The sequence below is a fragment of the Pempheris klunzingeri genome, chromosome 16 (assembly GCF_042242105.1).
Source record: "Pempheris klunzingeri isolate RE-2024b chromosome 16, fPemKlu1.hap1, whole genome shotgun sequence".
Classification (NCBI taxonomy): Eukaryota; Metazoa; Chordata; class Actinopteri; order Acropomatiformes; family Pempheridae; genus Pempheris; species Pempheris klunzingeri.
The window spans coordinates 11,030,990-11,045,343 of NC_092027.1; the positions used below are offsets into that span (position 1 = coordinate 11,030,990).

Sequence of the window (14,354 nt, forward strand, 5' to 3'; positions counted from 1 at the left end):
CATTCATCCTGATTTTAGATATTAAAGACATTTTAAATGTGGTATTTTTTTATTTTTTGACAGCTCATAGCTTATTAAAGATTTCAGGTTGTCTTCCCAGAGAGAAATCATGACACATCAGAAACAAAAAGGTCTCACATGTACTCTCATGTCATTCATGCTCTTACATTAATGTTTAAAATGAGTTGGAGAGCCTCAAAGTATCGGCTCTTCATTTTCGTTACAAACGGTGTTGTAAAATCAAAGCCAGCTACCCGAAAAGAATATAATTCCTTAAATCAAATGTGTTTTGGCTTTGGTTTTCTTAGAATTATAATTTTATAGAAAAGGTAAAGAATGGATTCTTCTAATGCTCGAGTTAATAAAGACATATATGATGTTTCAGAAAATCTATTTATAAAATTTCAATGTGGATAACAAATAGGAATTTCAAGTTATTCTGACATCCTCTGAAAATAAACACACCCACTAAGTGCTGTAGATCTCTATATACAGTTTGCGAGCAGAAATTGCAGCCATACACCATCTTGAGGAGACGAAGGCACGGTGATGACTGAGGAGCCCTGACTGAAAGCGGTTATCACAGGGTCTGCATCTTGGCAACGAGGCGATGTCTTTCACACGCAAACGCACGCCTGCACATACTTTCACTCATGCATACAAACAAGGTGAGACACTTCAGACAAATTCATTCATCTGTGCAGTGGCTCATTCTGCACTTCACTCACTGGGAGCTGAAAAGAGACCGAAAGGAAACATGTTAGCGTGGTACAGACACTTATGTGACGTCATGTTGGCATTACAGCGCTCCGATACTCACCTGGTGCCTCCTCTTTTTTGGGTCCTGAATCAGTTGCTGTGGCCTCTGTTTAGAAAGAGAGAAATTTGTACATGTGAACAACAGACGTAATCACGTTTAAAGGCCGGCTCATCTGCGGCACTGTAGGTGTGACGTGAAACACTCTCTTTCCTTAGATAGTGTCCTACTTGCTCTTTATAAGCCACAGAACCCAATCTGAGCAGTTTCAGTGGGAACTATAGTTTGGTTGAAAGTGCTCACAACAAAGTCTGGATTGTCTGACATACAACTATTGAGTTTTTAACATGAGCACCACAAATGCAATTTTATCCACCTCCATTGCATTGGGGTTGAATTTTGGAACTATATCTCAAAACATGGACAAATAAAACTAGAAACTACCTTTACGGAAAGATACAGTTCAAGGTAAGTGAGTACAGGTGGTTATCTGTAATTTGGGTGAAGTGACCCTTTAGGACCAGTGTTGCAGTTTTGGACTGTACTGAGACTCCACAACAACAAAACATTAAATATTTAATAGCCTCTAATCCAAAGGTTTGAAATCACGTCACTGATGAGGAGAAACACACATTTATGTTCAATTGCATTCGTCGTGACTTTTCTAATCAAAGGCTTGATTATTTCCACCAAATCGATCTCAGACCACTGACACATCCAGAAGTGGATGAGCTGCTGTGTCCGCTCAGCTAATGCGACACTCGATCCTCTCTCGTCACTGGCTGTGAAACGGAGGCTCAGCGGGCCTGACATCGTTCGTGGTCAGTGGAAGCCCTATATGTGTTGGCATGCTCTAGTTTCTCTGTGGATTCAGATTGCACCTTAATGACACCACGGTGACAACAAAGTGTTGACAACACACACACAGACTGTGGTCAGGCTTGAACCAAGGGTGAGTCAAGTTGGACACCAGTGGGGGTCGAGATCAAGTGATGACAAAGGTCAACGAGTGTACTGACTATTTTTTGACTAGATTAGGTGAAAAATTGAAAAATCTGTATTTTTAAATCAATTAAGTGAACTTAATCGGTGTGAGGAACAACTGTGAGAAACAGCTTGTTGTGCTATTCCCTCTTTCTATTCAGATTTTGCTGCAGTAGATCTGTTGGATTAAACTTAAAGTAGGGGGCTATTTGCAGTAAATGTTCCTAAAATAAACCTCAGATGACTTTGGACCCTGACAGTATTAACATAGTTTTAGTTCAATGAACTTATGCATTAAAGAAGGAACGGCACCTGCACAGGATGACGGCCTAAATAACATCTTCTCATTAAGTGTGAGAATGAAGTTGAATGATTCAGGCAGGAAAGTGTCACAGCTTCAGCTCTAACGGTATGGGGAGACAATAACAATAGAAAAACAACATGTTTGAAGGCAACATGCAGATTATTAAAAATGTGTTTCTCCTATTGCATACACAGTGTATTGGCTTTGCTGCCTTGTCTGTCTGTCTTTGATGGCCTGTGTTACAGTGTTGGACACTTTGCATTACACAAAGAGGCAAGTGACAAGTTGAACTCTTGAATTTGCATGATGAAGCAATAAGTGATAATGATTGCAATGAATTTAAAGCTGCACTATCATGCAGCTCCCTGTGGAGCACTTCCATGTATAGATGATCATTTAGAGTCAAGAGTGCAGACAGGCTTTGACTTTGCAGACCTGCAGTTGTTCTGAATCGCTCTCGTGGGAATTTAGAGCAGGGATCATTATGCTGCACTCGCTAATTTCTAATTCAGCACATCCCCCTGCTACTAGAGCACTGTCTTAGGTGTGGTAATGTCCTCCAGACTTTTAACCTTACAGGCATCCTGACAATACTGAGTGCTAAGTGTGGGAGGAGATGTTCATGCTGTCTCCTAACAACAGAACTGCCTTGGCTACACAAACATGCAATAACATCCGACCCTGTTTGTGCACTATTATACAAATTCTCAAAATGCTACACGAATCAAGAGCTGATCCTGGGCCGACCAGGTTAAAGACCATGAACGACAGCTGCTATCAATCTATCATTTATTTTGTTACTTCAGCAAAACTGTCACGCCAAGCTAGCTCTATGGTCTATAGCCGTTAACAGCAGTTACAACCTCAACAGACAATAGTTACAGATCAACAGACTGCTCAGGCATGAGTCCATGCTACACATATACACTGCCTAAAAGAGAAACATATTCTAAATGCGTTTTCAAATAAGTTCTTTAAGAGTGCAGCTCAGTGAAAAGATTCCTCTGTGTGTTCAAATATGAATAAAATTAGAGTAATATTAATATAATTCATACAACAATGAAAATAATTCAATAATTCATTGTTACCTGGTTTCGTAAACTCAACCCACTCAACTCACACCCAGTCAAGACAGGTTATTAGACACTAACTAAATAATCAGATGTGTCACTTATAAGCACATTCCTGGGGCCACCCTGGCGTCTTCATTAAAGTCCAAAGTTATTTCTGTGTGTTGTTGGACACCACCTGGTTACCACCATTGCAGTGGGACTGTGGAGGGTCTGGGGAAAAGATGGGCACTGTGGCAGCTGTGCTCACCGGGTCACTGTGCAAGAGGCGGAGCAGTGCTCAGGTTACTGTTGGCCTACGGGAGCAATTGTACATTTTGTCCCCTCCCTCTGTGTCAAACACAGATATTGTGACTATTGTTTTCTGCCAACAGCTTTGAATGAGCCGTTTCACTGGTGTAGTGTTTTCTTATTATAGGAAACTGCAAGTTGATGAGGCACACACACGCATACACACACACACACACACACACACACACACACACACACACACACACACACACACACACACGGACAGATAAATACACACACACAGGTATGGAGCTCAGTCATTATCAGCTTTGTAACTTTGTTTTGTCAGTATGATAGATAATCTCACCAGAGCATCATCGTGTTACTGAGATAGTTCATGGTTTGCATAGAAAATAAAGCTTATGAAAAATAATACACACCTAGAGGCTTGCAAAGACTCAGCTAAAAGCTTTACAGTGGCCATTTTGCAGAAACAAAGTGGGGTTGGTCAGCAAAAAAGGTAGACAGATGTATAAATGACAGATAGACAGGTGGACGGATGTAGAAACGGGCCAAATCTAGTCTGTGAATGAATTTCTATTATCACTCCAGCATACCTTGCTCAGGCGCTGCAGCTGCAGGCTCTGGGGAACTCGCTGCTGTATCTGCTTTGCTGTCTGCTGCTGCCGGAGCTTCGGCAGGTGCTGCTGCTGCTTCTGCCGGTGCTGCGGCCTCCGAAGATGGACTGGCTTCAGCAGGCTTAGGCTCCTCTCCTGCAGGTGAAGCTGCAGATGTTGCGGCTGCAGCAGGTTTATCTGCCGGCTTAGCATCGCCACCTTCAGCGGGTGTCTGGTCTGGAATAGTTTCACTGTCCTCAGCTACTTTGCCATTCTCACTGGCTGCGCCTGTCAGGAACACAAGCATCAGTAAAGTCACAGATCACACAGTGATCCGAACATTCAAAAAGGCAGCTTGAACATAATATAAAAATAATATCTAAAATATAAAACTGATTCTAATTTACTGTTGATCTACTAAGACCACTGTAACATCTACAGAATTCATGAATCACTCAATGTCTTTTTCTTGACAATTTCACTAAATACTTTCAAGTCAAACATGCCTGTTTTAATACATCAGAGTATATCTGAATAAAAGTGCATGAATTGCGTTCCATATTGTTGCAGTTCACAGTATTAAGATCGAAAAGGCAAAATCTTTCAATGTAATAAAGATGAGAAACATTTTCCTGTTTATATAAGACACAAGATAAGTGTGTGGCAAGCTGTGACAATTTATCATGTGAGGCACAGCACCTTTATAACACAGTGTGACAACAGGGATCAAGACAGGATGGTATTTGTTTTCACTGGGGGTACCTATTGTAATTATGTCTGCTTTGGGTTAAAACGTTGGCTTAGACGCCAACCACATTGCTGGTTTGAGTCCAAACTGCTGGTTTACTGTTATCTTTCTACTATGTTTTAGTAAAAATGCCCCACAAAATATTTGAAGAAAAAGTCACTTCACACCTCACATCATTTGCAGAATGTTCAGACAGTACAAGTGGAGCAGACACTGAGGATGTACAGTATCTGTGGCAAAAAGCACAATCATATTTCAATATATATCTGTTTATCTTGTGATTAACACCATCCTGTTTCATACCCTGAGAATTGAGCTAGTGTTAGAATAAGAGTCTTATGCAGGCCTAAAATCCAAGATCAAACACCAGTCTCTGACCCCTGGACCATGCAAAGCTATACCACTTTCACCCAAAAAAGCAAGACCAATGAGAGTGTGTGCACTTCTCTAAAAACAAGCATAGACTGCTGCTATTTGCCACAGATCACTGGGGAGGAAGTAAAAAAAGAGACCTCCATGGGCGCATTATTGGAAGCACAAAGGGTTAATCATTATGTGGATTGTTGTTACCAAACATTAACATCCTCATAGCACACAGTTCTCGGCTGTGTGAACGGGTTACCATGTGTTAAATGATATTGTGTATGACTTCCTTTAGACTTTTTGTTCCTGAAGGATTTGCATTGCAAGGATTTGCATGAGTCAGAGAAGTCTTGACTGATGACCTTCTTTGTTTATATAAGTGAGATGTCTCAACTCCAAATGGGAACATTTTGCATATTTATCACTATAGTTTTCTTTAAAAGTATCATATTCTTTAAGTATTTGTTGTTGCTGTTAAGCCTGCCAACAGTTTCTACAATATTAAATGAAATACTTTCTAATAGTGATGAATTAGTACATCCTGTTTTGTCAGATGAAGGGCGCTGACTTAAGAGTGACACTCCTGCATAGTTTAAGAAATGAATGAACCTCGGGTTAATGAATGTCACCCTTCTTCTTTCTTTGGAGCCACAAGTAGCCTCAGGAGAAAAAAATGAGCCACATGCAAAAGGTGGTCAAAGGACAAATTTCCATCTGACCTCTAAGACGACAGTAACAGGAACACTTTGCTGTTCAGCGTCATTCAGATGATAAACCAAAGTCTGCAGCTCTGCTATCGTCTGCTGACAATAATGACGAGATACTTCATTGGGAAACTCTCTTTTCGCTAGTCCCCTCAACAGGAAGGTCAGAGGTCACGATCAGCTGCATGACATGAGCCTAAACGCACTTAAGTAGATCAGTGGCAGTTTCTCGGCTCACTACATGACTCTACGTCTATTCGTTTCAGCGTATTCACTTAAGTGAGCGTACATTCATGTGTCTTTTATTCTTTCATTGCCCTAACAGGCCTGTAATATCCCTTTAAGCGATGCAAAGAGCAAGAGACGTTTGCTCAGAGGTGGCCCTGCTTAGTGAATCTTTCACCTGTTTGTCACCTACTTGTTCATCGACTTCTGTCAGAACAGCAAAGTGGCATTTAATGTGATCGTACACAACATTTGACAGCCCCTAATGGTTTATCATTTTTTAATTCCTAACGCTGCTAAATGCAAAAGCAGGATCCAGTGTTGGTGTTTTACCTTGAAGCGTGTGCTCGTTTGCACCACAGCCGGGCCATCGCTGACCCACTACAACAAAGGAGTGTCTAAAGAGGCTTCTCCATTTCCTATTGAAACCGTAGACTGTCACCAAATCTGCTGTCATGCCACTGTCTCTCTCAGGGAGGACAGAGCCAGAGACCCCTGTTAAATAACCGCAATAAACTTTCCCATCCTGTCACTGTGGGGCTTCGGCTCGCTAACACCAAAGACATCAGATACGGCACCCACAGAATTACAGTAATAATCATTTCCATGCAGACTGGGTCCTCCTTATCAGAGCAGTGTTCACTCCGGTGTAATTAAATGGACGATGTAAGTCTATTTGGGGATGGCCGTGAACTTCTATGATGACACCATTTCCACCAACATATTAAAAGGCTACTTATAGGTTCTACTGAGATAAAATAACTACTAAAAGCACTTTAATTAATGCATTTTATATCATCAGCAAACATTTATAGACATAATCTCAGTGGTAACATTATGGAAAATTAATATTTACAGATAGGTCACAACCACTAACATCTTTGAAGTGAAGCCATGGTTGGTCAGTGCTTGATGCTGGAAAGTTTAGAGATAATTTCACACTTACTAATATTTTACAGGCAAATTATGACACTACAGTAAGTCAAAATTACTTTTGGATTGGAAATCATTGTCTCCTGTGCACTGTTGGCAACATATTATCTTGACAGTGCTATTTTTAGTTACTAATACATGTAATATTCTGTGGTGGGCCACTGAACATCTGCTTGCACCGAACGTCACCTCGCTGCATTACAACACAGATGTTATTTTTAATTTCTTCATATCTCCTAGACATATTCATCGCATTACACATAAGTATGAAGCTTTGTGCATCACCTGTCGTGCTGGCTCCGTTGCTCTCCTCGGGTTTGGCGCTGGGTCGAGTCGTATCTACCGCTGAAGTTTGGGAACTTGTGGAGCATCCCATCCTGTCCGGTTCACATAGAGGACTGGATTCAGAGTTGAGAGGTGAGGACAGGCTGGTGCTGCACTGATGACGTCGCGCATAGATATCGCCTCTGTAAATGGAGAGGACTCCAAACTATGAACAGCGAATCCCCTGGAGGAGAAACAGAAAGACAGACTGGTCAGATTCCTTCAGTCCCGTGCGTAATTGCGCACCGTGGTTCTTCCTCCAAAGATGCGTCCAGCTCTATGTGTGTGTGCGTATTGTGGCTACAAGTGTCTAAACAGTTGGATACGCAGGTGAAATGTGGGCTTTTGTTGTGAGCTGTAACTTAGGCCGTTTCCAGGAGGCTGGCGCAGTGACAAAAATACATTATTCAGTCCGCGGCCACCTCTCGGGGCGGGGAAAATGAAGCAACAGCATATTCCTCACTAAACTAACATCTAGGCCCACTGCCTGGGTGCCCTTGAGCAAACATCTTAATGCTGCGTTAATCTGCTGGGGCAACGTAATGTCCAGCAGGGAAGTGTGACCGAATGTGGAAAAAGTGATCCACCTGTCTGGTGGCAGAAGATCTTATTGAGATAAAAACAATTTTTTTAGCAATAACACACCATGAAATGATAAATTAAAGTGTGAAAAAGAGAAACAAGTACAAAGTATTACAAACAAAATTCATTTAAAGTACCAGAAGCAAAAGTACCCATCAGACATCTGTTTTTATTTTGATATGCTTGATGTATAAGGAACATTTTAATGTTGTAGCTATGTTTCGGTTGGGCTAGTTTTAATAGGACTGCTTTGTATAGGGCTTCCAATGGGTAGTTTCATCCATAACAATGCATTATATCCTACAAGTGACCACATTGTAAAATGGATGGATGAGGGGGAAAAAACTTTAGATTGCTGTTATTACAGAAGTGAAACAGAAACAGCATAATTAGTGCAATTAATAGCCTATTTATTTATCACTGTATGCATGTGTCTGTGCATGGCTGTGTTTCTAGTTCTGTCTTTGTTTTGTTTCATTACATTAAATTTAATGCGTTTTATTATATTCTTATGTTCTTCTGTGGCTGTAACGGTTGTCTGCATTTTAATATGACTTTACTTGTGACGTGATGTCTTGCAAACATTTAAAAAAAATCTACTTTATACTACTGTTAATTTGTTGTAAATTATATAAATATGCATGTTACTAAAGTAAACCATCAGCAGCGTTTCCTGCGCAGTACGCGTCTGCGCACGCCCACCGACAGATAGCGGCGCGGTGCACCATGGTACTTCCTTTCTCTCCGAGGCCATATTGGAGTTCACTCACAGTAAGACGAGCTCCGAGTTTTCTACTAATAAAACACCCGAAATTGTCCATTTTAACCCGCCAGTCATTACCCAGACCTTACCCACAGCCCTCCTCTCCCCGCAGGTTGGCCTGTCCGGACTAAACCGCGAAAATGGTGGCCGCAAAGAAGACGGTGAGTGCACGCGTCGCCCCGGGTCGGGCTGCTGCTGCTTCACGTGGGGACGTGTTTCTGTCGGGGCCTGCTAGCTCGCGCTGTAGCATCAACTAATAATTGCGTTATTCGCACGCAACACGTCTAATTTAATGTTGAAGTAGTGCCAGTGTGCGTTAACAACATATTTGATATGGTGGCTTCATAGTGTCTTTATTGTTGAAGCGTTTATTTATTATTTCCACTGTTTTTTGGGAGGGGGGCGCTGAACGCAACGGTGGACAACTATTGGTTAGCTTTGTAGCCTGTGTGCTGTCACTAACTTTAGGTATGTGTGTCTCCGTTTGTTCAGAAAAAGTCCATGGAGTCCATCAACTCTCGTCTCCAACTGGTGATGAAGAGTGGAAAATACGTCCTGGGCTACAAACAGTCCCAGAAGATGATCCGTCAGGGAAAAGCCAAGCTGGTTATCCTGGCCAACAACTGCCCTGCCCTCAGGTAACTGATGAAGAGGATGAAGGCACATATACTTATTATAATAATGTGCAGTGAAACAGATGTAGGTGTAGACCGATGAGCCTGTATGGTTGGCTGAGCTGTAAACAGGACGGGGAGATATCCACAGTAACAGATTTTAATGCTCAATGTGATGTCTTTATGAAAAACTATGTTTAAATGTTGATCAATGCAGGCGTTGCTATGTCTGAGATTTTCTTAAAATTGCTTAAAATAATAGGCTTTTAAAATCAGTCCGTCTGGCTGTCTTTTGACTAGGGTTGCAAAGTTGCAGGAATATAAAAGGAATATAAAACTTTTCCATGGGAGTCTTTACCAAATAGAACAAACCTGTTGTTAAATCATAATTGTAAACCGTTCCAATAGAAATTAATTTTTATTTCAAATTGTGCATATTTTCCAAATATCTCAAGCTTACGTTCCATTCCATAGTCCAGCAATGCACCGAACCTTTGCAACCCCATAATTGGAATTTATGTGTTAAATAAAGATTACGCACAATAATCTTTTTGGGCTCATCTTAATTTGGATCGTCTGTCAAATGTGTAACATTTATACTCGTACCGGCTGCTGTGACTCACATTTATCTCTCTCTCCTTTGTCCAGGAAATCTGAGATTGAGTACTATGCCATGCTGGCCAAGACTGGTGTTCACCACTACAGTGGAAACAACATTGAGCTCGGCACAGCTTGTGGCAAATACTACAGGGTGTGCACACTGGCCATCATTGACCCTGGTGAGTACCTGCTGTTGTATTGGACGCTAACTACAGCTTGGTGCACTTGATTCCCAAACTTTTCCTTTACTGCCACGAACACAGAGCTTGTTCAGATTTTATGGAGTGGGCTCGAACTAGAATATTGAATGGACTGCTGGGACATTTCTGACAAAAGCTTGTGCCGGGTGCTGTCTGGTAGCATCATTGATGCATGGATAGTAGCCTCAGGGCAGCGGTCCCAGTGAGCCTGTTTGACCGATGTGAACAGCAGCAAAAAGGCCCCTTTAACAGTGTGCGTTTCAATCTATGAACCATATATTAATAGTGTAGTACCAACACACCTGGATTCATCACGTTAAAGATTAGTGGATACAGAGAGGTCCCATAAGACGATGTGTTGGGAACATAAGACAGACTTTTTTTTTTTTTTTTGCTCTTCAAGCTGCTGGGATGAAACACAACCTGAGATAATGTTCATGCATCATTATTACTACTGGAGAGCAGCTTAACTCTTTGTCCCAACATTAAAAACATTTCTCTCAAACTTGATGTAGTTCAACAAACAAGACTGCAAAAATGCCTCTATTGATTTTAATTGTTACTAAAATATTGGAATAACTGCTTGAATCTGGTAGTAGATCATGATAGTACATGTTTTTTAATCTCCTACTTCTTCGTTACCTCTGAGCACATTTTTATGCCCATTGGTCCTGCTCATCAAATGAGTTCTGTGGATGAGATCCACTCAGAGCTTAATTCAACTGCTGGTGCTTTCTGGCCCGTTTGAGTGCTCCGTCTGTAGAAGATATGAAAAAGTTATGTTTTATGTGGCCATTTTTATTATGATGAACTGACTGTTGTTTTCTTCTTCAGGCGATTCTGACATCATCAGGAGCATGCCAGATCAGCAGCAGCCACCTCAGTAGAGCTGATCCCCCACCCTGTTGTTATAAATAAAGTTGGTGTTAACAGTACCCAGCTGCTGTCATTTCATTTGATCACTATAACTTGCCTGTAGAGACGGTGTGCTAGTCCTGCCACTGTCCACCAGAGAGCACCAGTGTCCTCTTTGGGTGTCTCAGATGAGACTCATTAACATTTTCAGGATCTGTGAGAGGGATTTCCTCGTGTGTGCAGAGCTGTGTACAATATGAGTTTGTCAGCAGAAAACGTCACGGAAATAATTCTGCAAACAGTTGATCTTTCTTCAGAGACTTGTGTAACAAAGCTTGGCAACAGGGATTATCTATGCCAACTGACTACTTACGGCTGACTGATGTTAATATTACGTAACTGCTCATCTCTGAGAATGTGTTTTTTTTTTTTTTTTTCTCACTTACGTAAACCTTGGGGATGACCGTGTGATGTATCCGCTGCAGCCTGTTGACTGTAATCGAGTAAGGGCGCTCTCCTCATGGGCATTAAAGGCTTTGGTGGGTGACGACCACCTCTGTCACACATACCCATGATGTCCTTCAATGTGTGTGTGTGACTATCCTGACCAACACGAGGAAGCCAAGAATGAAGTGGTTTGCTTAATGTTTTCCAGACAGACCAAAGAAAAAGGTTCTATAAAGTTAACGTGTAGTCGCCATAAAACAGACTGATGACTGAAAATGTCTCAAACTATTACTTCTGTCAAACGCTTGTATAGTCACTGCACTGTACAGCTGAGTGTAGTGTAATATCTCCTTGGAGCAGACTCTGTTTTAATTCCCATAGTTGATGTTTTCTAAATTCAGTTTGGTGGATGAAAGTAGCCACAAACTGGACAACTGCCAAAAACAGGTTGTAAACACTTTTTGTTGGAATTATGCTTAAATTAAACAAATCTCCCCGAACCATGGCTGCCAATCAGTTAAAAAAAATCATGCTGGATTAAACTACTTAAAGATCTATCTTTTTGCAGGAATACTGCCCCATCTGAGCTTATTTCTTGTTCTGTGGTAGAACATGAAGTTTAAGTGTTTTGAAGCTAAAATAAGAACTTGAACACACCATCAAGCAGAATTTCTTCACTTGTAATTGGTGAAGTTTTTCCTCCAGATGTCCTGCTTGTGCCTGGAGCCGCATCATTTATCTTAATGTTGACGACCGCAGCAGCTCATCGGTCTATGCTGGGTATTTGTTGGCTGTGAAAGCAGCTGCAGGTTCACACCACATGTGGATTGAGAGGCATGTCAGAGCTCCTGCCAACCTAAATGTTATCATGTGTAAATTTAGAGGAGGATAAATGGAAAGAGCTTGTCCTTTGAGGATGTTTTCATTCAGCTCCACAGAGGTCACACGGTGCAGCCACAGTCCTGCGGCTGGAGGGGGTCGAGAGCCTCGCTGAGGGCCAGTTTGGCAGCACAGGTGGATGAAGTCCATGGAGCCTTTCACCTGTAACTGCTGATGCTGTTATCTAAGCTGTAGCCATCTGTACAGTGATACTGAGGAGAAGCTGTGCTTCATTTCCACAAAATAACTGAACAACAGTTTACAAAACTCTCCACCAAAAGTCCATTTAATCACTTTTCTGGAGCTTTTGACCATATCAATCTGTATTTTTAAGCTAAAATAGCTAAAAAATGTCAAGTTTGAACACAACAACAGAGCAAAAGTCATGTGCTGATCAGGACTGTGTGATTTGGTCAAGAGCTCCCGAACAAGCTCTCAAGGCTCTAGAGACAGTCTTGTCAGCAGCCATTTCTGAGATTAAACTGCCAACAATACCGATCTTTGTTTGTCTAAACAAATAAGATGTGCATGAGTCACATTAAAGGGCCACTCCACCCATTTTACACACCAACATCAGTTCATTTCTACAACTGCCTTGAAACTGGAAGTGTGAAGTTTAGAAGACATGGCTTAAAAATGTAAAATCAAAACTTAAAAAATGCACATTTTAGGATGGATCTAATGAAAAGTGTCAAGATGCATATTGTAGAAATGTAGGAGGATTGGGATATTTTTAGTTTGACCCAGACCGTGGATTAAAAGTCAGGATATCTCAGCCTCTGCTGCTTTAATTTCAAACATCTCTATCTTCAAATTTGTCTCTTCATGGGAGTTCAGTACTAAATCACTCAAGAGCCTCTTAAACATTTTGATAATCAAATGTATGTATTTTCTTCAAAGGCTTTAAATTGACGATACGCCAATATCAAATATAAGGGGCGAAAATAGATGCAATGATTAGCAGGAGCAGCACTGACTGACAACCTGAATACCATCAGCAGGAAGATACCATCTGCACTCACTGAAAGGTAAATCATGAACTGGCAAGAGATGATGTTACACTGTAACTCAATCCGATGCGTGCCAAGATTAGATGTCAGTGTTTCTGGCCCAACTTCGGAGCTCTGGACTTATATCTCTGTCTCTACCCAGAGACAGAGATATAAGCTGTCCATCATCCATCGCGTGGTTTGGCCCAGTTTTTCCACTCACTGCTTCCCTAAGCCGTTTTCTTGATTCCCAATTAAATCAAATGAAATCATCCCAGATGATCTGTTTCACGTGCAGCAGATGACCTGCAACAAACGAGGACAGTAACTAAACAGTTTGCACAATAAGATTTGAATTAAGGAGAATTTAATAAAACTTCGAGCCTGTTAGGAGCCATAGCACTCTTCAAAATGTTTGTGCTACTGCTAAGAGTTTTTGTTTTTTACAGTTTTTGTGACATTTTAGTTGATTTCTAATTAAAGTCTTTGCTTAGGAGCACATTTAGTGGGTGTGTTACTGGGTAATATGACTGTAGGTGCATAAAAAGTATCTCTGAAGTATCTCTAGTGTACTCTTATTCTAGAAGCCATTGTATGCAGTTATTTTAGAGGATAATATGAGAGCTATCCAGGTCACACAACGTCTGCTGGCAGATTTTACAAAACCACCCGTTCGCTCTTGCGTGCTCTTTCACAAATGTCTCCCCCTCTTTGAGGCTGATGTCATTGTACAACCCTCTATCTGCATCCAACAAGCATTTCAGCAAGAAAAGAGACAGAATGTGACCCACTTGTTTGTTCCCCGCCCCGTCCCACTGGCAGAAAGTAGGTGAGCGTGTCTGTCTGGTAACCTACTGTCAGACCCAAGGTAATGCCAGGCTCCATTTTGAGGCAGGCGGGTAAATCCTTGCTGATCTGCTGGCTTGTTCGCTCCCACTGAGAGACAGTGGATTGCTGAGGGCAGCTGGACGTACGCACATCAGCACGACGTCAGCTTTTTGAATGGCCACATTCTCAAAGTACAATTTTGAGGTACTTGTACTTTACTTTGTACTCCCTACTTGTACTCCACTGCATCTCAGAGGAAAAATATTGCACTTTTTACTTTACATTTATTTGATAACTTCAGTTGCTGGTTACACTGCAGATTCAGCTTAATAACACA

At 41.4% G+C, this 14,354-nt stretch overlaps 2 protein-coding genes across 2 annotated transcripts; one reads left to right on the forward strand and one right to left on the reverse strand.

Annotated features, from left to right (window-relative positions):
• Nucleotides 1-47: 47 nt before the first annotated feature.
• On the reverse strand, nt 48-7,574 carry LOC139215043 (brain acid soluble protein 1). The gene is made up of 4 exons (XM_070845864.1): nt 7,222-7,574; nt 3,964-4,251; nt 821-865; nt 48-734 (listed from the first exon to the last, which is right to left on the reverse strand). Exons 1-4 carry the CDS (start codon nt 7,310-7,312, stop codon nt 721-723), a joined length of 438 nt encoding a protein of 145 aa, XP_070701965.1. The 5' UTR covers nt 7,313-7,574; the 3' UTR covers nt 48-720.
• Nucleotides 7,575-8,557: 983 nt separating this feature from the next.
• Nucleotides 8,558-10,954, forward strand: rpl30 (ribosomal protein L30). Its single transcript, XM_070847063.1, has 5 exons — nt 8,558-8,613; nt 8,718-8,766; nt 9,098-9,243; nt 9,868-9,998; nt 10,854-10,954. The coding sequence occupies exons 2-5, from the start codon at nt 8,746-8,748 to the stop codon at nt 10,904-10,906; spliced, it is 351 nt and encodes a 116-aa protein (XP_070703164.1). The 5' UTR covers nt 8,558-8,613; nt 8,718-8,745; the 3' UTR covers nt 10,907-10,954.
• Nucleotides 10,955-14,354: the final 3,400 nt, after the last annotated feature.